The 25,351-nt window shown below is 58.0% G+C and overlaps 1 protein-coding gene and 2 long non-coding RNA genes across 4 annotated transcripts in view; 1 reads left to right on the top strand and 2 right to left on the bottom strand.

Annotated features, from left to right (window-relative positions):
• AJAP1 (adherens junctions associated protein 1) overlaps positions 1-25,351 on the top strand; it is a 66,162-nt gene that overhangs the window by 37,728 nt on the left and 3,083 nt on the right. Inside the window, 3 exon segments of the mRNA XM_029948977.1 lie at positions 16,382-16,469; positions 18,547-18,789; positions 20,300-20,431. Of these exon segments, the coding sequence (XP_029804837.1) occupies positions 16,382-16,469; positions 18,547-18,789; positions 20,300-20,372 (404 nt within the window). The 3' untranslated portion in view covers positions 20,373-20,431.
• LOC115299576 lies at positions 272-5,599 on the bottom strand. 2 transcript variants are annotated; one of them, XR_003912247.1, is made up of 4 exons: positions 5,519-5,599; positions 5,095-5,286; positions 3,844-3,972; positions 272-628 (listed from the first exon to the last, which is right to left on the bottom strand). It is a non-coding gene; the product is annotated as an uncharacterized LOC115299576 (long non-coding RNA). The 2 variants fall into 2 exon arrangements; XR_003912246.1 differs by lacking the exon at positions 272-628 and having other exon boundaries at positions 3,176-3,972.
• The window catches only part of LOC115299578, a 9,194-nt gene continuing 5,806 nt past the window's right edge, over positions 21,964-25,351 (bottom strand). The window contains exons 3-4 of the long non-coding RNA XR_003912248.1: positions 23,181-23,437; positions 21,964-22,000 (exon numbers count right to left, since the gene is read on the bottom strand). This is a non-coding gene — a long non-coding RNA (uncharacterized LOC115299578). The remainder of the gene's footprint in view (positions 22,001-23,180; positions 23,438-25,351) is intronic.

The following is a 25,351-nucleotide window of genomic DNA, read 5'->3' as shown; positions in this document are numbered from 1 at the left end:
AGAGCTCTTAGTGACCTGGGGGGACACTTGGCCCAGCACCTGGGTGACCGCAAAGGAGCATTCTCACCCCCTACAGCTCGAGAACACAGGCTAGATGAAGAGCCTGGGGGCAGCACTCTGCCTCGGTTCGGGGGCCTCTCTGCCCAGCCCACAGCCGGGTGTGGGGTGTGCCAAGTCCTCAAGGCTGTGCGCATTCTGCTGGGCACCTGTTCCCCACTTCTAGCTAGGACCCGGCGCGTCATTCAAAGAAGACAGATGTGAGCAGACCAGATGATAGTATTTTGTGCAAAAGGACAGAGTGCAGTGGAGACAAAAGCCAAGGGAAGAAGCCTCCCAGCTCTTCCCTCGTTTCCAGTTCAGGATGAGATCATGGGTCACCGGGCACTGACACACAGCCAGACCGGGGCAGACGCCGAGGGCACGCAGCGGCCCAGGGGCAGGGCGGGGGGCCTGGCTCCTGCTGGGAGCCCCCATCCTAACCCCACAGACCCCCTCCAGGCCACGCACCTGCCAGCCCCCTGGTGATGGCGGTGCCCACAGTGAGACGGGACGAGTTGGCCAGGGAGGCCGCCGTGCGGAGTACAGGGCTCGGTGCACAGATAGAGAGGAGGGTCAAGCCAAGCCTGTCCTGGAAGGAGGGGCCGAAAGGAGAGGAGGAGTGGGGGAGGGAACACTGGTGACATCCGGGAGGACGGAGGGGCAAGGAAGGGTAGGTTTGCTTTGTGCCTGGGGGTGCGGTTACCCCAGGGGCAGATCCCCCCACACAGGACGAAGAGAGGTCCCGGCGGCAGAAGGGGCCGTGGGCGCCGTCAGGGTGGAGAGTGGGTGGCGTTGCCGGGGGGAACGGAGCACAATCGCAGGGGCCCGAGTCTGTGACCCTGCGGAGCCGGGAAGGCGAGGGGCCGCCTGGCACACAGCAGGTGCAGGACAAATGGGATTATCGTGCCGTAGAGTGTAAATCAGATGCAGAAGCGGAGCTTAAGCCAGCTCCTCGTGGAGCCCTCGCAGAGGTGCCTCCGCCGCCCCTCGCTGCCCCGCGACGCCCCCCACATCCGGGTTTTCTTGTGGCTCTGAGTCCTTCAGCCAATGAGAAACGACCCTGACCTCCCACACCTCCTCCCCGCACACCTCCACCCAATTACGCTGTCGCCTCAGTGATTTGTTCTCACAAGGGGTTGGCCCCTCAAGAGCCGTCTATAAAACCAGGACCAAAATGGTGGATTCGAGGCTGGAGGTGAGGGCTGGCGCCCAGGAAGACACATCCGGAAGCAGGAGAGGCCGCGTGCCCCGTTCCGCGTGCCCCGTCACGCTCTGTGGTTCCTCGCCACATGGCGCCGACCCGGCCACCACGCAGGGCCCCCCGGGGCCTCTCCCGACGGCACGTCCCTCCTCTGAAGATTCCGGCTGCGGCCCGCCGCGGACCGGACCTCCTCCTCAGGAAGTCTTGCATCGTGACAGCGGGGAAGGCCCAACTGCGCTGATCAATCCAAAGGTTTTCAAAAGTGCTTTCTCGTGCAATCTTGTCCAGGCCAGCACAGGAAGGAGAGAGAGAGGACCCCAGACCCCCCTCCAATCTCCCCCGCCCCTGAAGGTACCATGTCCAGGCTCAGGAGTGTAGCTGGAGGGCCGCCTGCGTAGACTCGGGCTCTCATTACAGAGTGGGGAAAGAAACCACGGCTGCCCAGGGCCAGCCCCGCAGGGATTAGAGGAAACAGATTCTATTTGCTTCAAAACTACCCACATGTGTTGTTGATATGGACGCATAGGAATTACTCCCACACGTGATCTGGACGTAAGATGTCAGTGTTCATCCATATCACAGATCCCTCCAGAAACTGTCTTGGAACCTGTTCTCTTTATTATATTGATCAGCTGCACTTTTGAAGTTAGCACCTGATAAGGCCAGTGCCCACATACTCTGCAAGACCGTTTCTTGTGTCTGTTGGGTGTTTCCTCTTGGATTTTGCTCTTCGATACTGTCCCCTGGTGCCTGGTGAGCTTGGGTTCAGTGCTGGACATTGTGGATGAAAAGCAGCCTGCGGAAGTTGATCAGAGGTGGGCGCTGATCAGAAGGATCGTATTTCATAGCCCGTGAAGAGGATTTGAAACTCGAATGTCACTGGACCCCGGCAGCGTCTCCCTGGGTCGTGGCTGCTCCCATTTCTTTGCCTGCATGTGCAGCAGCTTCGGGGATGCAGGGCCACATGTGTGGTGCAGAACCCACCAGCCTCCGAGCCTAAACCGCTACCCCCTGGCGACTCCCAGGAAACGTCCGGCGCTCCTGCCCCAGAGGCCGCTCCTCAGCCTCCTGGGCTTCGATCGTGAGGACTGGAGGCTGGGTGTCCATCTTTCTGGAAGGCCCATCCTCCTCGGGGGGCTTCAGCCCCTGCCTCTGTCTGCAGCCCGCACACGTCTCCTTGACTCCAAACGGCTGTCATCTTGGAGGTGAAAGAACAAGGTCTCTTCTGTTCTCCAAACTCTCAGGGGCTCCCGGCTTCTGACGCGCCCGCCAGAGCCTGGACAGGCCTCCGGGGGTTTCTGCTTGTCCTCGGGGCCTCGGCCTTGGGCTTTGAAAGGCCATCTTGCAAACATGGGTTCAAATGTCATGGACCACACGGCAAGGCAGAGTTGCAGCTGTCCCCTGTCGGCCTCCGTCACCTGCCACACCCCACCCCTGCCCTGCGCTCCCCGCCCCTCAGGTCCTCCTCCCTGCTCTCCTGGCATCTCCGGGACCGGAGCCCGGAGCCACCGCCACCCGGGCCTGTCCTGCCCTTCCTGGCTGGCCAGACAGGTCGCCCTGCCTTGGAGCGGGGTGGGTGGGGACAGGAGGAGGGGCTCTCACCAAGTGCCACCTACTGGTGGGACAGGAGGGTCCGACAACTTCCTGAAGCAGCAGGACAGCCGTGCGGGGCCCCTGGGGGGGGGGAGGGGTATCTGGGCGTGTTGAATGCATGTGTTTGTCTGTTTATTGTTTTTAATAAAATGGCCGTTAGCAGCAGGCAGTCTGTGGCCGCTGTGGGGACTGGTGATATTCCCCACCAGGAAGCTTTTAAAAGTGCTCGGAGCACCCCTGCGGGAAGCCGGTGGGCTTCTCTCCCACTCCCCCCCCATCTAAATTGCACCGCAATTTCCCCACACTTTAAGGCTTCGCAGAGATTTTAATGGAACTCGGGGATAGCCATCTCCCTCCCGCTGACTCCGTTGACACTGTCAGTGAATTCTGAAGGCAGAGCCGGCGGCCAGCTGAGCACCAGGCTCCGTTTGCAAGCTGCACAGAGCTCGGAAGGGACGAGCCCGGACCCCCCCCTCCCCTGGACTTGCTTTAACCCTAAGGCCTGACTCCGAGCTGCCAGGTCCCTGGAAGGGAGCCGTTGATGGGATTCGCCAGATCCGTCGGCGTGCAGATGAGGGGTGGCCGCCACAGGGCCCTGCGGCGCCGCCGCCGCCCGGGGTCACGGGCTTGGCTCAGCGAGGCCGCCCAGCTCCCAGTGCAGGACCCGTGCTCCCGGACGCTCCGGGTGGTGCTCACAGCCCGTGTGGGTCATGGACGGCCCTCCTCTGACCTCCAAGCCACGGTCAGGCAACAAGGAACGTGCGTGCTGGATCAGCGTTTCCTATGCCGCATTTCTTCTCCCGCCCCCACAAATGTTTATGGAGGGCCTGGGTGGGGGGGGCGCTGAGAGGTTTGCTGCCCTTGGAGGAGCGGCAGGGAGCTGGCCCGCAGGACGGGGCTCACTCCCCTCCCGAGCCTGGGGGCTGCCGACTTCCACAGCACCAGGACACGCAGGCTATGTGGGGGGACAGTGCCTGTCGGGCTGGCAGGGGGCGCTGGGTCAAACCAACCTTAGAAACAGGCTTCTTTCCCAGACGTAAGTTCTCCACCTCGAGCCTCAGGGGTCGCCAGTGAGGAGCTGAGCTGCCCACACGGAGCGCCAGGTTCTAACGGCAGCACTGGACTCTCGCTTTGGGACCCTGGGGAGTCGTTGGGGAAGGCTGCGGTCTGCGTCCGCCTCAGCCCCTGCGGGTGGCGCCTTCAGGCTGCCCACAGACACCCCCCGAAACTCCTCTACGGAGCAAGCCCAGTCTGTCCCCCGCCATCCCGTGTGTCAGAACTCGGGTCCCCAGGGGAGACCCCGGGACCAGGGCTCATATGTGAGTAGGGACTTGGGGACGTGGTGACCAAGTGAGTCAGATGTGGCGCCTGCGCTCTCCGGACTTGAAGCCACCCAACCCCTCTGGGAGCTCATCTCCTGTACTGTGCCCTGGGGCCTCCCTGGCAGTCTCTTTTGACCCGTGACCACGCGGTTCCTTCTCTCTGCCTGGAGGACCGCCCCGCTCTCACTGACGGTGTCTGTTAGCTACCCTCCCAGTAACAAACAGCACCAAACTCATGGTGCACACCTGCCGCGTTTGGCCCAGGCATGGTCTCCTGGTGACGGCAAGTGTGCAGACGGCCCCCCGACAGGCCCATGGCCAGCCTCCGCCCGCATTCCTGGCGCGGCCCAGAGGCGACAGAAGTCACCCCCCTTCTCGGGCGAGGGACACTGCAAAGTGCTGCAGCCAGGAGTGTGGCCGGAGGGAGGCGTGAAAGCCTGGGGCCCCCAGGGTGACCTGCGTCATCTGGGGTGATGGTCTCAGTCTCTCGGGACACCCTCCCCGACTTCCCTGGTTCACTCCATCCTGGGCCATCATGGTCCCTCCTGTCATTGAAGCCTTTGTCACGGATGCAAAGCACATTGAATCCCGAGCGTGTCTGGTTGGCGCCCGCCCCTCAGCCCCCTGGACTGCGGCATGTGCAGGGTGGGGATGGGGCTTGGCTTAGTGTCTAGCCTGGTGCCTGCACATAGTAGGTCCCCAGCCGTTGAATGGATGCATAGCCCTTTTCCATTCAACAGGAACCTCTTGGAGATGAGGTGTGTCACTCTTCCATCAAGTGACATGAGGGGGGCTGTCAGGCAGTCTGGGGTCCTTGCGGGCATAGCAGGGACACATTCCCCCGCCCACTCTTTCTCAGGGGCACGGTGAGCCCGCTCAGGGAGCTCCAGGCTCCAGGGTCCAGGTGCGGCTGTGGCCATCCCACAGTTCTGTCCTTACCTGTGATGCCTGACAGGCAAGGGGTGTTCTCCGGGGTCCACGAGTCTGCCTTCGGTAAGTGGCCGGCATCTGGGAACCACTCCCTCTATCCCCGTGTCTCTGCCTGCAGACAGGAGAGGAGTCACAGGGCCCCACCCCTGCGGGCGCAGCTGCTAGATGGCGTCTCCGTCCTGGGCCACAGTCAACACACCCCTGAAAATAAGGAGGAGACAAGTGCACAAGCCGCTGGAGGTGGATGCTCCCCAGCCTGTCCTGCGGGCTTGGGTAGGGGTCTGGGGCACACAGGGACTATATTTTTAAAGAGATCCCCAAATAAAAAGATTAGCAGGACTTAGGCCTCCGGGACTGGCCGCTGGGTGGAGTGTGGCCTTGGTGCGCGTCCTGGGCTTTCCCATTCGCGCTGGGCATCGGTCCCTCCCTTTACCTGGGATGCGTGCACCGGGCGCTCCGGTGTGGCCAGCGCCCGCGGTCCCGCACCAGGAAGACGGCCGAGCCTCTGCGCATGCTCCACCTGGAGTAACGTTAACGGGTGAGCGCCACTGCGGTCCACACGCCCGAGGGGCGCCGGCTCCGATCTGGAGCGCCGCGCGGTGCTGGCGCGTCCCCTGCAGGACGGGAGTGTCCGGGTCGTGCGGCAAGGAGGCTCCGGAACGAGGGCAGCCAGGTTCTGTGCTGTGCTGCCGGCTTAATGGCTTGATCCCTTCACCATTGTGAATATGAGCTAAATATGGACCCAGTTTCAGTGGCGGTGCCGGGGCCCCCGGGGAGTAATCCACCACAGACTCGGCAGCTGACCTGCGCGCCCCAGGGCCCCCGGCACCAAGCCCACACCCGTGACCCGTGGCTCTGCTGGTCTGAATTGGCCCATGGCACCACGGGGCCCCTGAACTCTCGTTAGCACGAAGCAGAGCTGGCTCCCCCTGCAACTCCTTCCTCGCCTGCAGTCCTTGGCTGCGACGGCCGGTGGGTGCTGCTGGGAGTTAAGTGAAAGAAGTGGGTTATTTCCATATTGGCTACTGAGCTTGTAGCTGAGTATCAGCAGCTGCAGTTTTTGAATGAGACGAGCAATAAATTCAGTGTGTGCCTGTGTGCATGTGCGTGCACGTGTGCGTGCACTCGTGTGTGCATGGCTGTGTGTGCATGTGTGCGCATGTGTGCGTGCACGTGTGCTCGTGCGTGTGTACCTGTTTGTGCATGCATGTGTGCACATGTGCGCATGCCTGTGTGTACTTGTGTGTGTGTGCCAGTGTGTGCATGCCTGTGTTTGTGTGTGTGTGCTTGTGTGTGCAGGTGTGCCTGTGCCCATGTGCATGCCCGTGCCCGTGCATCCTGGGAGGCCATGGCAGACAAGGCTGGGGACAGGTGCAGGCAGAGGCGGGTTGGAGAGGCTTTGAAAGGCTCCCTGAGGTTGAGAATCTCATCCCGTGAGGAGAGACGTGGGTTTGACCTTTCTGCTCAGAAGCGATGCTGCCTGAGAGGGAGCTGGTCTGCGCCGGCCTCGGGGGCAGCAGGGGCAGCGGGGGCAGTGGGGGCAGTGGGGCAGGGAGGGCAGGGAGGGCCCGAGGCGGGAGGCGCATTTCCGGGGCTGAGAGGCAGCATCCCGGTCACTGAGGCCCAGCGGACTCGAGTCGGAGGGACCAGATGGACGGGGCTGGCCTCAGGCGTAGCCCGTCTTGTAGCTGGTGAATTCAGCCCAGAGCTGCTGTGCCATCTTCCAGGAGGGGCGCCTGTGCACCAGATGCCCCGGCGGGAGAGGGGTGGGCAGGGGCACGAGGGCCAGCCCTCAACCTCCCCGGCGTCCCCTGCCCCCGTGCTCGCCAGGCACACGCAGCAGCGTCCACTGTGGCATTCTCAGGGTTCCCCTAGGGCAGTGTCCCCAGACCTTTCCTAATGGAACAGAGAGCAGATATTTTAGGTTTTCAGGCCACACGACCGGGCCCTGCCCTGTCAGCACAAGAGCAGCCTCAGACATTATGTCCAGGAATTTGATGAGGCCCCATGCCAATAAAACTTTATTGACAAAAATCAGACAGATGGCTGAATCAGTCCCCAGTTTTCTGACCTCTGCTTCAAGGCCTCTCTGCTCAGCGTGGTGTCCCTGACCTCAGCCCCATTTGCCACCCAGCCCTGAGGGCATTCCCATGGCTTATGGCAGGGGAGATGCCTGCCTCACTGAGGGCCTACGGTGCGCTGGCCACACTTAACAGTGTTCCCGCATCCCCTGAATTAATTTTCCTGAGATCTTATTTGCTGTGAGGACCATGAGGCCAAGGAAATGTGTGAGGACCCCCGGGCCACCAGGGCAAAGTCCATGGGGGGTGGGGGTGGGGCGCTCAGAGCAACAGAAATTTATTCTCTCCAGGTTCTGGAGGCTTGAGGCCAAAACTAAGATGCCAGCAGGACCGAGCTTCTTTGAAGGTTCTAGAAGAGGGTCCTATCTGCCTCCTCCTGCTGGTGGCCCTGGGCTCGTGACCACACACCCCCAGCCTCTGCGTCACTGTCATGTGGATTTTTTCCGTGTCTCTCTGTGCCCTCCTTGGGGTTTGTAAGGCACCGCCATTGCATTGATCGCCCACCCTAAATCCCGGCTGATTTCATTTCAAGATCCTCAGGCAATTAACTAAATCTTCAAAGACTCTATTTCCAAATGAGGTTGTATTCTGAGGTTGGACAGGTGGACGTAAATTTGGGGTCGGGCTGACACCGTCCACCCCACTCCAGAGAGACCAGGCCACTCGTCCTGGGCCTTGACTCCCAGGTGCCGGCCCCAGCTGCCTCGGGGCTGGCTGACGGCGGCCAGCAGATGGCCCCTGGCTTTGCGGAGTACGGCAAGGGCCTCCGGGGCTCTGGCAGCCCCCCGAGGCCCCTGGGCCTCCCCGGAGCACTTCAGCCCCGGTGTACCCGGTCCCCAAGGGCTGTCATTACGTCGTACCAGAGGGGGTGTTGGGAAGAGCACAGTTTTACTGCCTTAGACTCCGGGAGGCCAGAAGTTGAGAGCAGGGCCGTGCTCCCTCTGAAGATTCCAAGGGAGGGTGCTCCAGGCTCTGTCCCGACTCCTGGGGGTCCATGGGCTCTGACAGCGGGAGTCCAGCCTTGTCCCTGGGTGCCTGTCTGCAAATCCCCCCTTTTTATAAGTCATGTTGGGTAGGGCCCTCATCTTAACTAAGTACGCCAGCAACGGCCCTGTTTCCAAATAAGCTCACATTCTGCGGCACCGGTGGGCAGGGCTTCCGCAGAGGGGTTTGGGGCGACACAGCTAAATCCGTAAAATGAGGGCAACACCCCGGGAATCGAATGGGATTTCCCAATCTCTCTGCCTACCGCTTCCCACCCTTTCCGTGGACCCCGGTGTGTCCGAGTCTGGACCCAGACGCTGTGCCATCTTTTTGGCTCCCAGCTCCCTGTCTCCCCACAGCGCTCTGAAGTTCAAGGGAGCCTTCACGTGCAGAGAAAGTCCTCATCTGCGGAACTTGCGCCTCCATGTGACTGACCTGTGGATGGGACAGCTTTAGTTGAGCCTGATGAGGGGAAACAAACCCAATGTGGGGGCCCTAGCTAGTGGGGTACGTGTGCTGATGCCCAGGCTCTCTCCCTAGATCTTAGCAGCAGGGCCCCTGGCCACCCCTCCCGCCGTGGAGGAAGAGCTAGGGTCCCCCAGCGGGCTCTGCTGGGTCTTAGCTGTATCTGTACCGAAGGGTTAGCCTTGCTCAAAGGAATGACCTTGACCCCAGATTCCGGGAGGTCACTGTAAGCCTTCTGAACGTCCTCCCTGATAAGTGTGTCTCGGTGTACCAGATAGCCTGTGCTAATAACGTGATTTACCGTGGGGGCCTTGGGCTCCAGCGTGTCGGCGCCATCTCTGGTCGGGCGGGAGCGAAGACCAGCCATGCCTACGTGCCCACAACCCTGCAAAGGCTGGACGCCCAGGCTCAGGGCGGCTTCCCGGGCTGGGGACCCTGCGCATGTTGTCACACATCGTCACTGGGGGAGTAGGGCTGCCACCTTCCCCCACTGGGAGAAGATGGCTGTGGGCTCTGCCTGGTCTCTCCTAGTCTCTGCCCCCCGCACCTCGAGGAACCCGAGGTAGCCTTGGGGCCCTCCTGGATTACACTGTGCCACCTTGACAAAGTCCTCTCACCTCCCTGTGGAAGTGGGGGGATCCCTGCACCCACCCCATGGGGTTGTGGGGAGCTGTGCATGAACGGATTCACTGAGAACAACGCCGGGCGTCCCCCGTCACCGAGCGGAGTGTGACGAGGTGGCTTCGCCCACAGCAGACGCTGGAGGTCGGTCCTGCGCGCCCTCCCCCAGCCTCACCCTTGCTACGAAGAGGGAAGTGGCTAAGGGAAAACAGGGGACGTTGTGATGGGCAAAGGGCCACTCTTCACTTTTGTGGCCTCACGGGCTGTGATCGGGACATTTCTGACCCCATCACCAGGGACGGCCCAAGTGATGGTGTCCCAGCAAGTCCATGTGTGTGGTGTTCAGGTTTCATATGGGGACACCGCTTCCTGCTGTCATTCATGCATTTCTTTAGTGACTAACCTCAGCACTATTGACGTTTTGGGCCAGATCCTTCCTTCTTCCTGGACTGTCCTGTGTGTTGTAGGACGTCTGCCAGAATATTCGGTGTCACTGTGGGACCCACCCCTCCCCTCCGTGTCACCACCAAAACCGTCTCCAGTCATGGCCAGGTGTCCCGGCTGAGGACAGGCTGACTTGGGTCCTTTGGGGCGACTCCTCCGGGACTCGCCTTCGCCCTGTTCTTGTGAGGTGTTGGCACAGCCGTTTCCAGAGGGGACTCTGTTCTCCGTGGGGGGTGGTCCTGCTCGAGGCTGAAAGAATTTCAAGGAGAGGCAGCTTCCTCTCCGCGGAGTCCTGGCTGGAGGCTCCCCCGTTGAGAACCGCGTGGACCTTCGCAGGATTGCGCAGGGAACGGCACCCCCTTAGTGGGCAGCCTTGTATTCCCGGGAGCACCCTGCTTTTGGAAGATGCATTTTCCCTCCACGGCCTTCCCCCGCCCCCGGGGAGGGCGAGGTGCCCCCAGAATGAGCCCAAACCCGGCCCACCTGCTCCTCAGGAAAGCGGGCCAGCCTCTCCCCTGTCCTGCAGGGACACTGTGAGCTTCCCTGTGTCCCCAGGGACTGTGTCAGAGATGTGCTGTGCAGTCGTGTTTTGCAGCCTCTATGGAAAGGAGTGGTGTTTTTGCAGTGCGATTGGTACTTTGGGAAACCCTGTCGCCCCTCACCTGTCAAGCCCCTGAGGACAGACGTCCTTGAATCCATTGGCCAACAGGTCTTGGTCCCTGCGGGGCAAGCACATGAGGTCCCTGTGTCATAAAATGAGCCACTGTCAACCCGGACGGGTCGTCTCTCTGCCTCAGCAAACTCCAGGGTGGTTGTCCCTGCCTCCACCCGCTTGCATCTGCCAGACGTGCCCCCCCAAAAGGCCTGGGCAAGAAGGCCCTCAATGGCTCTGTTTTTGCTGTGGACAGTGGCCCATGTGTGACTCAGCTTCATTTGATCAAAAACTCATCCAGACCCGGAGATGGATTACCAAATTCACATCAATCTCCAGGGCCTGATCTTATTACAAAACACCACAAATATAACCATAAAAGCCTGATTGATTGATGCAGAGTTTGCTAATCCATCTGTCCCCATCCATTATTCCAGGTATAATTTTTCATTATCTGGATGGCAGCGGGTTCCTAGCACATTAGTATACAGTGGCAATTACCAGGAGCAGAAAGAGCCCCTAAATTAGCAGGGACAATAACACCTGTCAGGAAGGGGAAGCAAGAATCCCGCACAGAGCGCCATGCCCTCTGGGACCATGTCTGAATTGCAAAGAATTTGAAGATGGATTCAATATTGACCTTGTAAATAGAGAGGAGAAAGTTTGCGTTTTCCTCCTTTTCTTGGGGGGTGGAGAGTGTGCGTTCCCTTAAGGGGGCATCATTGTTCACCCGATTGCAGCCTCCCTGACAGGGGGCTGCAGACACCGGGTGGGGACTGCCTTGCCTGGGGTCAGTGGGGTTTGGGGGACAGATGTTCCTGCCCGCATTATGCAATGACCACATTATTTAAGGTGTAAGTCTTGGCAGAAATGAGTGAGGAAGGAGAGAAGTGGGGAAAGAGCCTAAGAACCCAGTCATCTGTGTGGGAGGAGAAAGCCAGTAGGGAAGGCGCCTCTAGGTACACCAGGTCTGGGATCTGAAGGTTCTTGTCTTTTCACAAAATGTGGCTCCTTTTCAACCCCAATGGAGGAAATGCAGACATATGGCTGAAATAATTCTGCGGGTCCTTGGAGGGACAACATTGGTAACACCCTCCCTGAGTTTTTGTTTCCAAACATCAGGAATCCTGTCTGACCGAGTTCCCAAGGGAGCTGTCTGCCATTCAGCGTGGTCTGTTCTCAAGCTGACCCGCAGGGCGAAACTGCCTCCCGCTGACCCTTAGGGTCCAGCCTGCTAAGATGGAGGCTGTGGCTGTCTTTGAAATCACCTCGGCAGTGGCCAGTGAAAGTCTCAGAATTAGGTAAACCTTTGATGATGGAGAGGGAAGGGTCTAGTCTTCAGAACCAAAGGATTGCCGTTGGAGTTCTAGCTGTAAGCAATCATTCAAAACAGATGTATGTTCTCCTTAATGTATAAGACAAGCCACCTTCCACTATTCACCCAAGTTAGAGGCCGGCAGAGTATGGCCCGTGCGCCAAATCTGGCCGCTGTCTGTGTTTGTAAATAAAGTTTTATTGGCACACAGCCACATCCATTTGTTGGCGCACTGTCCGTGGCTGCTCTTACCCTGTAATGGCAGGGTTGGGAGGTTGCAACAGAGACCATACTTCCTACAAAACCTAAAATATTTACTCTCTGCCTTTTTATGGCCAGACTGAAGGGATTTACACAGAAGAAGGAAGGACTCCTGGCACTTGGAGAGGACGACAGAACAGGGCAGATGATTGAAATGGAACCACTTCTCACACACTGTTCTGTTCTTTTAGTAGTGGACCTCCTGAGAAAGGAAATGAGGGGAGGCATCCTTATGGATTTTCTATCTTCCCTCCTGCTTCTTAAAAGTGTCACTCTTGCTACACGTAAAAGGCCTGCTCCTTGTTCAACCATCATAAGTATGGGGTCTCTGGGATCTTCTTGTAGGCATTGATCCTTTATGCATGAGCCCAGGGTCCCATTAAAACCCATGGGCCAGGCATTGAAGCACAAGGCTGTGCACCTTGCAGGTCGAGTATGTGAGGAGTAGTCAGAGGTTTGCCTCCAGCAATTTTATGACCGGAATGTGGCTACGGATGGTTCAGTTCGGCGCTAGATATTTGATTTTCTCTGAGGCTCCAGATCAGAGAATTGCCTTCCATCCTGCCTCTGCCAAATGATGATGGGAAAGTCACTTTACTCCTCAGCATCATGCTCCTCATTGGGCAGGCAGGTGAAAAAGTGCAGGAAATTGATGGATTAAGTCAATCGTGTGTGAAGACTGAGCAAGGTACCTGGCCTAGAGAAGTCTTTCCAGAAAGCATAGCCATTCTATTATTGTTGTATTTTTACCCAGGTGATCTGGTTGGTTGTTAACTTATGTATCATTTCTTCCAAATTTTAATTTGGTAAGTTCTGTGGGGGAATCTCACAGGAGCAGGGCCTCCAGGACAAGGCAAACCTTGGGGTAATATTTTTCTCCCTATTCCATTCATTTGGGTTTTCTACTTTTCAGTTACAAGTGTGATATGTCACATAGCTAAGTTGTAAGGGACTGTGTTAGAGCATGCACGGACCTAGCAGTGGATATAAAGATGTTGATGCCCCTTTCCTAAGGGGCTTTAGGGACTTTGAGGACTTAAGCCAAGGGCTGATCTTCCATTCTGAGAGTCGTCAGTGAGGAAGGGAGTCCCTTGAGCCAACCATTTCTCCCCCAGGCTTTAGTTTCTTACATCTATCAGACGAGGAGAATCGCTGCTTTCTTATCTTAACCCACAGGGGGAATGGGAGGCAGTCACATATCTAGGATGAGGCTGGTCATGGAACTCCTCCCTTCCAATGACTTTTGTCACTGCAGGTATACAACCCAACAGAATTCCCACAGTAGGAAGATGAGAGGTCTAAAATCTGGCAGTGCCCTGCGCCTCCCCTGGTCCTGCGGATGTTGGGGAATGGACGGCACAGAGCTCTGCTCTTGCAAGGGGCTCTCCGTGCCTCCAGCTGGGCCTCACCTGGCAGTTCAACCAGCCCCTCGTGCTCCCCTTGGCTCACCCACTCAGTGAATCCTTTTACATCACTAGCCTCCATGGGTTGAATTCTCCTGACCTAGAAGATGGAAGGGTTAGCCCAAAAAACAAAGACTCAGTTTTTTCCATGGAGGTAGGGGTGTAACTTGCCAACAAATGCCTGAGAAGTTTTTGCATGGGCCCAGAGCACTTCCCAAGGGATCTATCTGTGGAGGGGGTGGTGAGGCTCAAGAACCTGCCTCCATAAATGTCCTTCTCAAGGAATATAGATTAGAGAGGTGCCGGCCTCAGTCTTAGAAGGAAGGAGACCAAGATGAGATTAAAGAAGGTCAATGCAAAAACATATTTATGAAGTCTGAGCTCAGAATCATATACTACTGCTCTTATTATGAACTTTGAAGCCAACAGATCCTATGTGATCCAGGGAATGTACACAAACTGGTCCACATAGATTTCACTTCCATAACTGATGATTACAGTATCGACCTTTGAGAGTTGTTTATCAGGAATAAATGGGATGGTGCACATCTAACAATTGCTATGACTTGCTGAGTATGCCTAAAATAATCATGATCACCATCATGACTATCATCATCCTCATATCCACATTCATCATCATCATCACCACCACCATCACCACCATCATCACCATCACCATCATCATAATCATCACCACCACTACCATCATCACCATTACCACCATCACCATCATCATCACCATCATCACCATCATCAATCACCACCACCATCACCATGACCATCATCATCACCATCATCACCATCATCACCACCATCACCATCACCATCATCAATCATCACCACCATCACCATGACCATCATCATCACCATCATCACCACCACCACCATCACCATCACAATCACCACCATCACCATCATCACCACCACCATCATCATCACCGTCACCATCATTACCATCATCACCACCATCATCATCATCACCACCACCATCATCACTGTCACCATTATTACCACCACCACTATCATTACCACCATCACCCCATCATCCCCATCATCACCATGACCATCATCATCATGATGACCATCATCATCATCACCATCATCACCATCATCACGATCATCATTCCCACCACCATCATCACTGTCACCATTATCACCATCACCACCATCATCATCACCACCACCATCATCCTCATCACTACCATCCCCATCAGCATCCTTTTCAACCCTTCCTCTGCCAACAAGGTCTCAGCTGGGTGTTAGGGGAGCTGCTGGTCAGTCAGGGATTACTGAAGCTGGGGAGCACACCGTTGTTGGGGAGATGGGGTGATTCCTGCAGCGTAACTATCAGTCCCATTGGAAAGCTGATTTGGCAGTTTTAGATGAGAAAGCAAACTGGCCCAGAAGCTTATAGCAGGGGCCACGGCTTGGGCATAAGGGGTATGTTAAGCCATTATCCAGAACCAGCAGTGAATGCTGCCGCTTTAAAAAGACAGACACTAGAGAAGCTGAAGGTGGGCACCATGGCTGAGCTGGTCAGAGTTAACACTGCGTGTGATGCAGGAGGTGCTTGGTAACTGGTTCTGGAATCAGTGGATAAAAGAATAAATTGAGGGAAGTCCATAACATTCATGTACCTTCTCCAGTTTTCCTAGTGACGCTTGTCCTGTGGGCTCAGGACGGGAATCCCTCACAACAAACAGAAATAGCCCGGATGATGGGCAGACAGGAAGAGAAAGCTTGTTTTCTGGTCATGCCAACTTTGAATCATTTATTAGCGATTCCCCCCACGAGGATCATATTCAGTAGAGAGGTAACATCTGTTTGCGAGACTGTGTCCTTGGGAGCCCGCCAGAAAAATCTGACACTCTGAAATCCTCCACACTGGGACACGCACTTGTGTTGTTCTTGGCCACCCCCGCCCCCGGGACCTGCTGGGTTCCTCTGGGGTGATAGGTGGGCCTTTGCAGATGGACACCAGGAGTGGAGAGAGGCAGGTGCTTAAACACCCAGGTGCAAGAACTCAACGGGGGAAATGAGCACTTGGGCGGGGCAAGGTGCTGCCCTTCATGGCCCTGGCCCTTCAGGTAGGGTTCTTTCTGATTGGAGGAGACAGAGCCTTTGTAGGTGGCCTTTATGGACCAGTGGAGTCTGCCAAGGATGGGCCCAGTGTCCGTGTTCCAGGAAGGTTGTGACAGATGGTCTGTCAGGGGGAACAGAGCCTCAGGCGAAGGACCAGAGGTGGGAGCCTTCCCTCCCGACCCTCCTTCTGTGGTTGGTGGAAAATGGTGCAGGGGTGAGGGCAGAGGGACAGTGGGGGAGAGTACCCTCATCCTCTTCCGTCCCTGGGTGGGGTTAGCAGACAGCTCCCAGGAGGGGCTCAGGCTGCCCTGCTTCTGTCCCTGACTTGCTGTTTCTTCTCCTCACCCCTGCATTCCCCTATGCCTTACATACACGCCCAGCAGACACGGGACAGAGGCTAGACTATAGACTCTTTTCTGGACCTTTGGGAAGCGTCAGCTGTGGGGGCTGGGTCTTTTATTCCTAGAACCTCAACAGGCAGTGAGCATCTTGGAGAAGACTCTAGAAAGAGGAAGACGTTCCCCAGTGATCCACGTACCCCTGAGTCCACCGGGGTGGGGGGGTCAGCCTGTGTTCACTCTCCCCGCCCCCCACCTTCCCAACAAGTCCTGGGCTGTCCTGGCTCCTCCTGCATTAGGCCAAACCTGCTGCCACTCAGAGGTGCTCAGAGTCAAGAACTCACGCAGGGGGAGGAGGCAAAGGAAGGTGACAGGTCCTAGGGGAATGCCTCAGCCAGAGCTCACCTGGGCCAGGTGCTGGGCTTGGCAGGTAGGTGCGAGAAAGGACACAGCGGCCCATGGGTCACAGCTGGGGGACCGAGAGAGGCCGGGGCTGGGGCTTTGCTGCCTGGACTTGAGGTGACAGCAGTGCCGGTAGGCGGGACACCTGGGGAAGGAGAGACCTGAGTTGGCAGGAGGAGGCCCCGGCCGTTCCTGAGCTCCTGTCTCGCCCCTGGTCTCACGGCCGCCCCCTGCTTCCTCTCTTCCAGGTCTGGCCGTCCATCAGATCATCACCATCACCGTCTCCCTCATCCTGGTCATAGCTGCTCTGATCACAACTCTTGTCTTAAAAAACTGGTAAGGATCCTCGGCCCGTCTGGCCTGGAAGTGGGGGCTGCGGGGTCCCCTGGGACGTGTGCTTAGTTTTCAAATCCTACATCACACCCCAGGGAATTGATTTTTCATTTGGGTCAGAGACCGGGTGCAGCACCCTGCTGCCCTTCAGCCCTGGCAGCTTGGCGGCCACAGGCTCTGTGCTCCCAGATTCTGCCCTGGGGGTGCATCCCCCTCACTGCGCCTTTCTCCGCGGGATGTGGGCGAGCCCAGCCTCCAGGACAGTTTACCAGGCAGCAGGTGTCCCTGTCTGTCTGTATTTGAGTGTACCTTGCGATGTCACCTGCCCAACACTGGTGGCCTGGGGGGATCCGCGCCCACCCCCCACCCCCCACCCCCGCTGCCCCCGGCTGCCCAGGCGCAGCCGCCTTGAATCCTTCCTTTCTCTTGCAGCCATTTTGTGTCTGCTGAACTAGGTTACTGCTTTGCTCCAGGCCGCCTGTGTTTGCCTATTTCCTCCTGGAAATTGGCCTACTTTGAGGTTGGCCTGGCTGGGTGTGCACACCTGCTACGCCCCCGGGAGAATCGGGGCACTGCCAGGCGACCCTGCTGCGCACACTCCTCCGAGGCCCCGTGTGCCTGCAGCCGCTCCTCCAGTGACTGTGTCTCTTTCAGCCTCAGAACTCAAAGTCCCTTGCAGAGTAATGCACGCAGATAATCCGCCTTCCGCCGGCCAGAGGGGAGCGGAAATCCTACCAGGCTCATGGGTGACAGCCGCCCCTGAGTGTTCAGACAGCGGAAATTCGAGAGAGAGCCAGTTTCCAGGGTCAGCAAAGGGGAGGGTGGGGATTGGCCCGCCCGGCAACAGACCTCACAGTGAACAGTGAGGCCTCCCGAAGGCCAGCAAACCCTAGACTCCGGGCATTTTCCGGGACCACACTCAGCTCGCCACAGGGTAGTCCTGGGCAGGGTCCCACGGGCCAGAGAAGGGACTCCGGAGCCCAGGAGCGCTGGGGTGCGTGGCGGGGCAAATCCCATTGACCCTCCTGACTGCCCCCAAGGAGAGAGGGCTCTGTCACCTGCTGTGTGACACACAGGCCAGCTCCCTCTTGGTTCCCACGTTGGGGTTTACTGCAAAGCCTCAGAGAGTCCTTCTGGGGAGGACAGCCCAGGTGGTGGATGAGGGCACTCTGTGACCGGGAAGGGGGACGGGGGAGGGGGGCCCTGGCTTTTGCAATTTTCTTCTCACCTTTGTACAGGGTGGGGCTGCTGTGTCAGGAAGCAGGGCTCCCCTTGTTGCAAAACCGAGACAGGGCATGACCGTGACAGTCTCACAGACCCTCACCCCTCGAAGCCACTTCCTTCCACGTTGGCTGTGAGCACAGCAGGGAGGGGGACGCGGGGCCCTGGGGCCCTGATGAGTTTCCTCCTAGCAGCCCTGCTCCTGGGCACTCATCCTTCTTGTGACTTGCCAGAAGTGACTGGGAGGGTCACTGAGTGCCTGCTGGGTCAGACCCCTTGGCTGACGGGAGGGATGCCCATATCCATCCCTGGCGGTGCTGGGAAGGCTCCGTGGTCCAACGGACAGGAAGGCGTCCACAGGGGGTGCTGGACAGGCCTCTCCATAGACCTGGTGGCGGCGAAGGACCGATCATCCGCTTTCGTCTCCAGCCGGGAGCTGGGGCAGGGGCAGGGCTGAGGGCCAAGGCTCCCCGTTCACTACTTCTCCCCAGAGGCAGTTACACTGTCCCTTCCAGAACCAACCGCGGTGCCCATTCATGGGGAAACTGCGCCCACACCACTGCCTGGCTGACATCCTTTGGCCAGACACCGCCTCCTCTCTGGGATAACCCACCTCGGCCACTTACCTGTAACCCGCCCTGCAGTAATGGCCGCATTTACAATTCAAATCTTATTAATGATGACAACAGCAACAAAAAAAGAGCTGATTGTTTGATTGTGGCTGATCTTTCGGAAGAGGCTGGGAATTACCGTTTAATATTAAATGACGGATAATTGATGCCTGGAGACGAAGCTGCCCCCGGTTAGGCGCTGGGTGGCCTCGGCCCGCCCCGCCCCCACGGGCTTGCCTCTCTTCCAGCTGTGCCCAGAGCGGGAACACGCGCAGGAGCAGCCACCAGCGGAAGATCAACCAGCAGGAGGAGAGCTGCCAGAACCTGACGGACTTCACGCCTGCCCGCGTGCCCAGCAGCCTGGACATCTTCACGGCCTACAACGAGACCCTCCAGTGCTCCCACGAGTGCGTGAGGACAGCCGTGCCCGCCTACGCCGACGAGACGCTGCATCCGGCCGGGGAGTTCAAGTCCACGTTCAACGGGAACCGGTGAGCTCGCGGAGCCAGTGCCCGCCGCCTCCATGGACACCGGGTGGGCGGGGCCTCCGGGTGGGCGGGGCTGGGGGTGGGAGCCCAGCAAACTCGCGCAGCTGATCTAGCGAAGGGGGCGGGCTAGACATAGAGAGGCGTGTCCCCACCCAGAGACCACACAGCAGCAGCGAGAATCCACGCAGAAGGCCTCCCTGGACGGCCGGCTTTCCAGAGCTGTGCCCTCTGATATCAGCACCCCTCCCCCACCGTCCGAGTCTCCGAGCCTCCATCCATAAAATGTCAGCAGCGCATCTAGCCAAATATCAAATACCGACCAGACTCTGGGTTATTAAATGCTCTCTTTTATTAATCACGTGTAATCCTTCAAGGAAGACGTGACCCTAAAACCATCCCTGGGAACATTGAAGGTGGCAGCTGCCAGGGATTTACCCAGGATTAGAGCAAAACATCAATAAGCTATTTTTTTTAAGTGAGTGCACACTTTTGCATCATTTTGTAAATTAAAAAAAAAAAAACTCTCCAGCCACTTAGAAGTCTTAGGAAGCAGTGAGTCAGAAGCAGGCGGAGCTGCGGGACCCCCTGTCCGCCGCAGGAGAAGCAGCTAGGGGCCCGAGAGCGTCTCTCCCAGAACCATGGTCGGGGAGATGCGGGGTGACACCCAGCCATGGTGGCCGCGGTCAGCGGGTCCGCCTTGCGTCTCCCCGTGGGACTCCGTGGTCCTCCCGGTATCCCCTGAGCCACGCCCCTCCCCGCTGAAGAGCTCGAGAGCTGGGCCTCAGGACTGTCCTCCACTCACACTCGGCGACACTTGGGGGCCCCTTGGCTGCATTCCAGCCTTGCCGAGGGCCTCCTCACAAAGAACTGGCGAAAGCATTTTCAAACCTTTTCACCGAGTGAACATGTGTGCGTCCGTTTGGGTATGAATCCTGGCCAACCAGAGCTTCCGTTTTGGGGAAGCAGGGGGAGGGTATGGGGTCACCGACCGGCCATCGGTGCTCCCACTCGTCCTGCTCTGGCCCCTCCCTGTCCACGTGTCCACGTGCATCGTGGCTCAGAAGCCTTGGATGCAGGAGGTTCTTGCCTGCGGGCCTAAGGTCATGCTCTGCGGGGTCTCTCTGGCCTTCAGAAATCACAGCTCAGGTCTCAGAGGTGACGGACTACAGGAGAGCCATTTCCGGGGTCAGGCCTGCCCACTGCATCCTGTGCAGTAGAGCGGGGGTCATCTCTGCCCTCGGAGGCGGAGGCCCCAAGCTCTGCACTTGTCTCACCAATTGAAATGCTGGAATCTAGAATGCCACACGGAGCCCCCGGGCTGTGTGTCCTCCAAGGGCTTCCTGGGTGGGAGTGAGTGTTGGCTGGCCACTGAGAGGGGTCCCCATCCCTGCCACAGGCCAGGGGGATCCAAGCTGAGCATTACGTCTCCTGGGTTCTTTCTGAGTCAAGGAGCCGGTGGCCGGCACCTGCTCCCGCTCCAGCACGCGCAAGCCCGTTTTTCTGCTCACTGCAGACCCTCTTCTTCGGATCGGCATCTTATTCCTGTGGCCTTTGTGTCTGAGAAATGGTTTGAAATCTCCTGCTGACTGGCCGAAGTCTTGTTCACCTCCTGGGGGCGGGGCAGGCGCCATGTGTCTGTTTTATGGTACGTACCTCTTTTCCGGACATTGATTTTTTTCTCCCTTTGCCTCACCTTCCTCACCCCCGCCTCCACTCCGGGGTACGTGGCTGGCCTTCTGGACATGGCAGGGGTGTGGCCGTCCGGAAGGGGAGCCGGAGGGCTGGGCTTGTGGTCTCTCTGCTGCACTTTTGTCAGAAATGCCCTGGTGGAGGGGAGGGACAGACACGCAGAACGCCGACCAGCACAGGGGCTGCGGTCAGAGCCGTCACACCCACAGGGGCAGCCAGCGGGGAAGCCCGGCCGCTCACCAGGCAGTGAGCGGGGCGGCGGGCCACACGGGCAGGCATTGCACCTGCATCAAATGGCCCTACATCTGGAGAGGGGATACAAAGCTGAATTAAAATACAATTTTGGAACATAAAAAAAGATAAGAAGGGAAGGGATAAAAGAAGGAAGCAAAGGGTTGAGACATCTACTAATTTGAAGCCAGGGACTGGCACCAAAACAGGATGAATCTTCCACGCTCTGCTGAATAGGAACATTTGGTTTGCTTTCGGTGATATTAACTTTAATGCTAACGTTAAATTGCTTTCTTCTGCACCGAGTCTCCCGAACGCTCGGGCTGCTGGGGGAGGAAGAGCACCTCGCCCCGTGAGCGCACAGTCCGTGCGCACGGTCGGTATGTGCAGCCTGTGGCTGGGGCTCTTTGGTTTTGTTTTTCTTGCTGGGCCCGGCTTTTCTCACCCAGATTCTCTGCGATGTCACTCCCCTTCCCGGAGCCGGGAACCCAGTCTCTGGGATGGGTTATCGGGATCTGAGAATACGGCTTCTTCCGCTCACGCGGGGCTCGGCCGTCAGGTTTCCTCAGGACACACGTGTGCCCCTTCGGGAACTCCGCTCAGGCGCCTTAGCGTTCAGAAGTGGGAGTGAGTAGATCTGTCCTAATCCAGCCCCAATGAATCGAGTGTTTGCTCCAAATCAAATCTCCAGCCCTCACCTCCTCTCCTGGAGCCAAAATGACCTGCTTAGTGTGATGTTCAGCCAACGGGGAAAGAGATGTAATTAGATTAGAAAAGAAAGCACCCCTCCCCTCGCCCCTCCCCAAACGGCCTTTGCTGAGACCCTGCTGGCAAGTTAGGGAACACGCACTCTCTCGTCGGAGACCATTCAAGGGCCAGAGGTGCCTACGTGGCCCATCCATCAGAAGCTGGTGCTCTGTCTGCCTCCGTGTGACTCATCTTGTTAAGGTCGGGACAGAGGACCCTTGGGAGGTCCAGCCAGGCTAGCAGCTTCTTAGGAGCAGAGTCCCGGCCTTCCTGGTAAAACCTCTGCAGGACTGCACTCTAGTCTCCATTGTGCCTCTTTGGATTTTCAACTTGGGTAAGAGCACAAGGCACTGATCTGGTCCTGCAGGTCCGGACTCCAGCTCCCCACCTTCTAGAGCCTGGGGGTGGGCCTGGCCCGACCCTCCAAGTAGCCCCCCGCTGGGGGGTCAGTTTCCCTAAGGCGGACCCTCAGGGGTTACTCACGGAACACTCTTCCCATCTAGGGATTCATGTAGGTCCTCCTGGAAGTGCCACCTACAGAGGGAAACTGAGGCACGAGGCAGTTAAGTGACTTGCCTGAGTGCAGGGCAGGTTGCAAGTGGAGGGGCCGGGCTGACCCAAGGCGGCCTGGCTCTGCCCACCGTCTGAGAGCCTCAGTGGTGTCCCCGGTGCTGTGATGCCTCTGTCCCCCGCGCCACCCCCCCCGCCAGCCCCAAGTGGGAAGAGAGTTGGTGGCCGACGAAGGTAGGCTTTCCCACCAAACCGCCTCCTGGGACATCCAGCCCGATTCTGCAGAGGGGGAGACATGCAGGCGAGAGACCAGCCCCCGAGTGCCCGGCAGCCGGAGCCCACAGCCCTATCCGCACGGAGCCCCGAGCCGCAGCCCTGACTTAAGAAAACAAAACGTGGAAAAAAGTGCTTTCTGCTCCAGAGTTTGCTGTCTCCTTACCTCAGCTCTTCTAGCAACACGGGGCTTCAAAGGACCCCTGAAAGCTAGGCAGGCGCCCCCCTCCCGCCACCTCCCAGCGGCCCGCCTGGACCACATTCCTATCAGGGCGTCGGGACCCCACCTGCCAGCTCGCCCTAGGAGCTAGGTGCTTGGGGGCCACCTCGGTGGGCGGGACAGGAGGCCTCCCTCGGAAGAGCTGGCCACACCCACTGCGGGTCCCAGGGGCCTGTGGGGAGGTGAGAGGAACCGAGGCTGGCCGTGCATCTGCGACACCCCGGTCACCTTGGTTTGCGGTAGACGCCGACCAGCAGGCCTACGCGAAGTCTCGTTAGCCTTTGATAAATGCTTAAAGATTCCATCTCCACGTGCCGGACGGGCTGTTTATCACTCAGTGGGAGGAAAGCATTTGGATTCTAAGTATTGCCTGATTCTTGCAATTAATGCCTGGACACAAGCATTGAGCGGAGAATGGCCAGGAAGTTGGCTCAGATTTACTAGGGTGCTTATTGTCCCTTAAATAAATAGCAATTAATACTAAAACATTTAATTAAGGCTTAAGAGCCAGCGGAGATATTTATCTCTTGCATGGCTGTTAAGCCCCTCCAAATGCATTTTTAATGATGATATAGCAGTTCGCAACCACACCGTCCTGTCTGCTCACGCTAACCCCTGTGCACACGTGGGACCCGAGAGTGGTTAAGTCCACTTCCCTGCAGGCAGGCTGTTGGTGAGGCCTGGGCTCCTGGACACAGGCACCCCAACATGGGCACATGCTCACCCTGTTTGCCTGAGTTGGCCTCTACAGATTCCAGCAAATTCTTGCCTCCGTCCCCCTGCAGAGGGGCACCCCGCTGTGCTGGATGAGTCCCGGTGAGGCTGACCTTCCCCAACACCGGGAAGGGACGGAGACACACGCCTGCCGTTGGCTCGTGGGCTGCTCTCCCGTTATTTTTCACAGAACAAGTAAACTTCAGGAAACCTCATTAGCGTTCAGATCCTTTGCATTTGCCAAGGCCACTTTATTCCCAACGGAGCCTGAAAAGCAATAAAAGTTCTTGCATCGGAAGTCAGTATGAAATAAATCATGTGCTATTATTATTTTCAAAAACGCACTGAAGACAGACCACGAATAAAAACCGAGCCGTGCACCTGAGCCTTCCGCTTTGTTCTAGAAAAAATACATTAACAGAATGTCCAGCTTTTATAATTCGGAGGAACGGGATTTTCAAAGCCGGTGCAGACCCGCCTGCACACTGAGGGCCCCAAGCTGAGCACCAGCCGCGGGCGAGGTCCGTGGGCAAGTACCTCCGTCTGGCAGAAACTGCCGGCCAGCCGCTGGCTCCAGGGCGCCCCTGCCCCGGTCTGTTCTTTGTTTTGCAAAACGCAGACTCTGCTCTTTAAACCCAGACCGCCTTATAGTGAGTGTGTCCGCGGCAGGCGGCAGAGGGCACTCGCTCCTCCAGAGTCACAATTTATCTGGGATCCCGATCTCTCCCATCACTTGGCAACACACAGCTTCCCTCTCTGGCCGGGAACCCGGTGCCCACGCCCTCGCCCTGTTTCTCCCCAGCCAGGACGCAGAGGCTGCGGGCTCTCCTTGGCTGTCTTTCCTGACTGGCCTGGGGTGCACATCCGCTCTGGTCCCTCCCGGGTGAGTGCCCAGCTGAGAGGTCCGTGCACAGTCTTTGGAACAGAAAGCCCCAAGCCCTCCCAGAGCAGCAGGAAGGTAGGGCAGACTTGGAAAGTGGCTGTGGGTATCGCCACATCCCTCCTCCAGGCCAAGTCGTGCCTCCTGGCCAGGTGGGGTGAGGCCACCCGTGCTAGAGCCCTCTGCAGGGAACCCCCCCACCTCTGGGGAAGCCAGCAGTGCCCTTAAAGAGGCAATTCAGGGCCCAGGGTTGGAGCCATCTCCCTCCGTCCCTCCCTCTCTCTCTGCCTCTTTCATCCTGAGACTTTGGGAAGAAACAGATGCCTATAGGTTTGGAAGGGGCTCTCTCCCCAGCATCGCAGGGGCCCCTCTGTCCGTCCTCTGATGTGGCTCACTCTCCCCACTGCCCCCGTCATAATCCACCTGCAGACGGCACATGAAGGTCATGTAGGACTTTGGTCTCAGGGCGGAGGACACGGCTATGTTCACACCAATGCCTCTCCTCTCTCTGCGTCCAGTATGGATTTCCCTCTCTGGGCACAGGCCTGGAGACGGGCCAGCCGGAGGTGGAACCCACAGGCACCCCGTGACCGCACAGCTCATCCTGTGCCTGATAGAAATGAGATGGAGAGCACGTATGGAAAGGGGGGTTGTCCAGGAAGGCCTCCCCAGGTTGGTGACCGTCCCCAGAAACTTGAAGGATATGAAGTCAGAGATTTGCCTTTTGAGGCCAAGGAGCTGCCTGGAACGCGGAGACAGGAGGATGCCGGGAGAGGGGGCAGGACCTTGTCTGCGAGAGAAGCTCTGAAGCCCTTCAGTGGGGAAGTGGCAGGGGGCCGTCGGTTCAGAAAACCGCCCACGAGGTGGCTGGCCCGAGGGAAGGGGGCAGGCGGCACCTGTCACCTCTCTAAGGTCAGAATAAGGGACTGCAAAGCCACCTTTCAGAAACCTCCCCTCCTAGGGGGGCCACCGTCTGAGCTGTGCTCCAGCCCAGGACCCCTGCCGGTGAGGAGGGGGCGCTGCTGGTCAGCGTGCTGGGACAGGGGACAGCTGGGCAGGGGACAGAGGCTCCCAGGGGGTCGCCAGGCCCAGGCTTCCATGTCCTCATACTGTTTTTTCACTTTCTAGCTTCGAACATAATGGTGAAATATACGTAACACAAAGTGGACCTTTTTAACCATTTTTAACAGCACGGTTCGGTGGTGTCAAATGCAGTCACCCTGTTGGGCAGCTGTCCCCAGCATCCGTCTCCAGAACTTTCTCATGTCCCTCACCTGGAGCTCTGTCCCCATGAAGCACCC

Source organism: Suricata suricatta, chromosome 8, assembly GCF_006229205.1.
Source record: "Suricata suricatta isolate VVHF042 chromosome 8, meerkat_22Aug2017_6uvM2_HiC, whole genome shotgun sequence".
NCBI classification, from domain to species: Eukaryota; Metazoa; Chordata; class Mammalia; order Carnivora; family Herpestidae; genus Suricata; species Suricata suricatta.
This window is presented reverse-complemented; position numbering and strand designations above follow the sequence as displayed.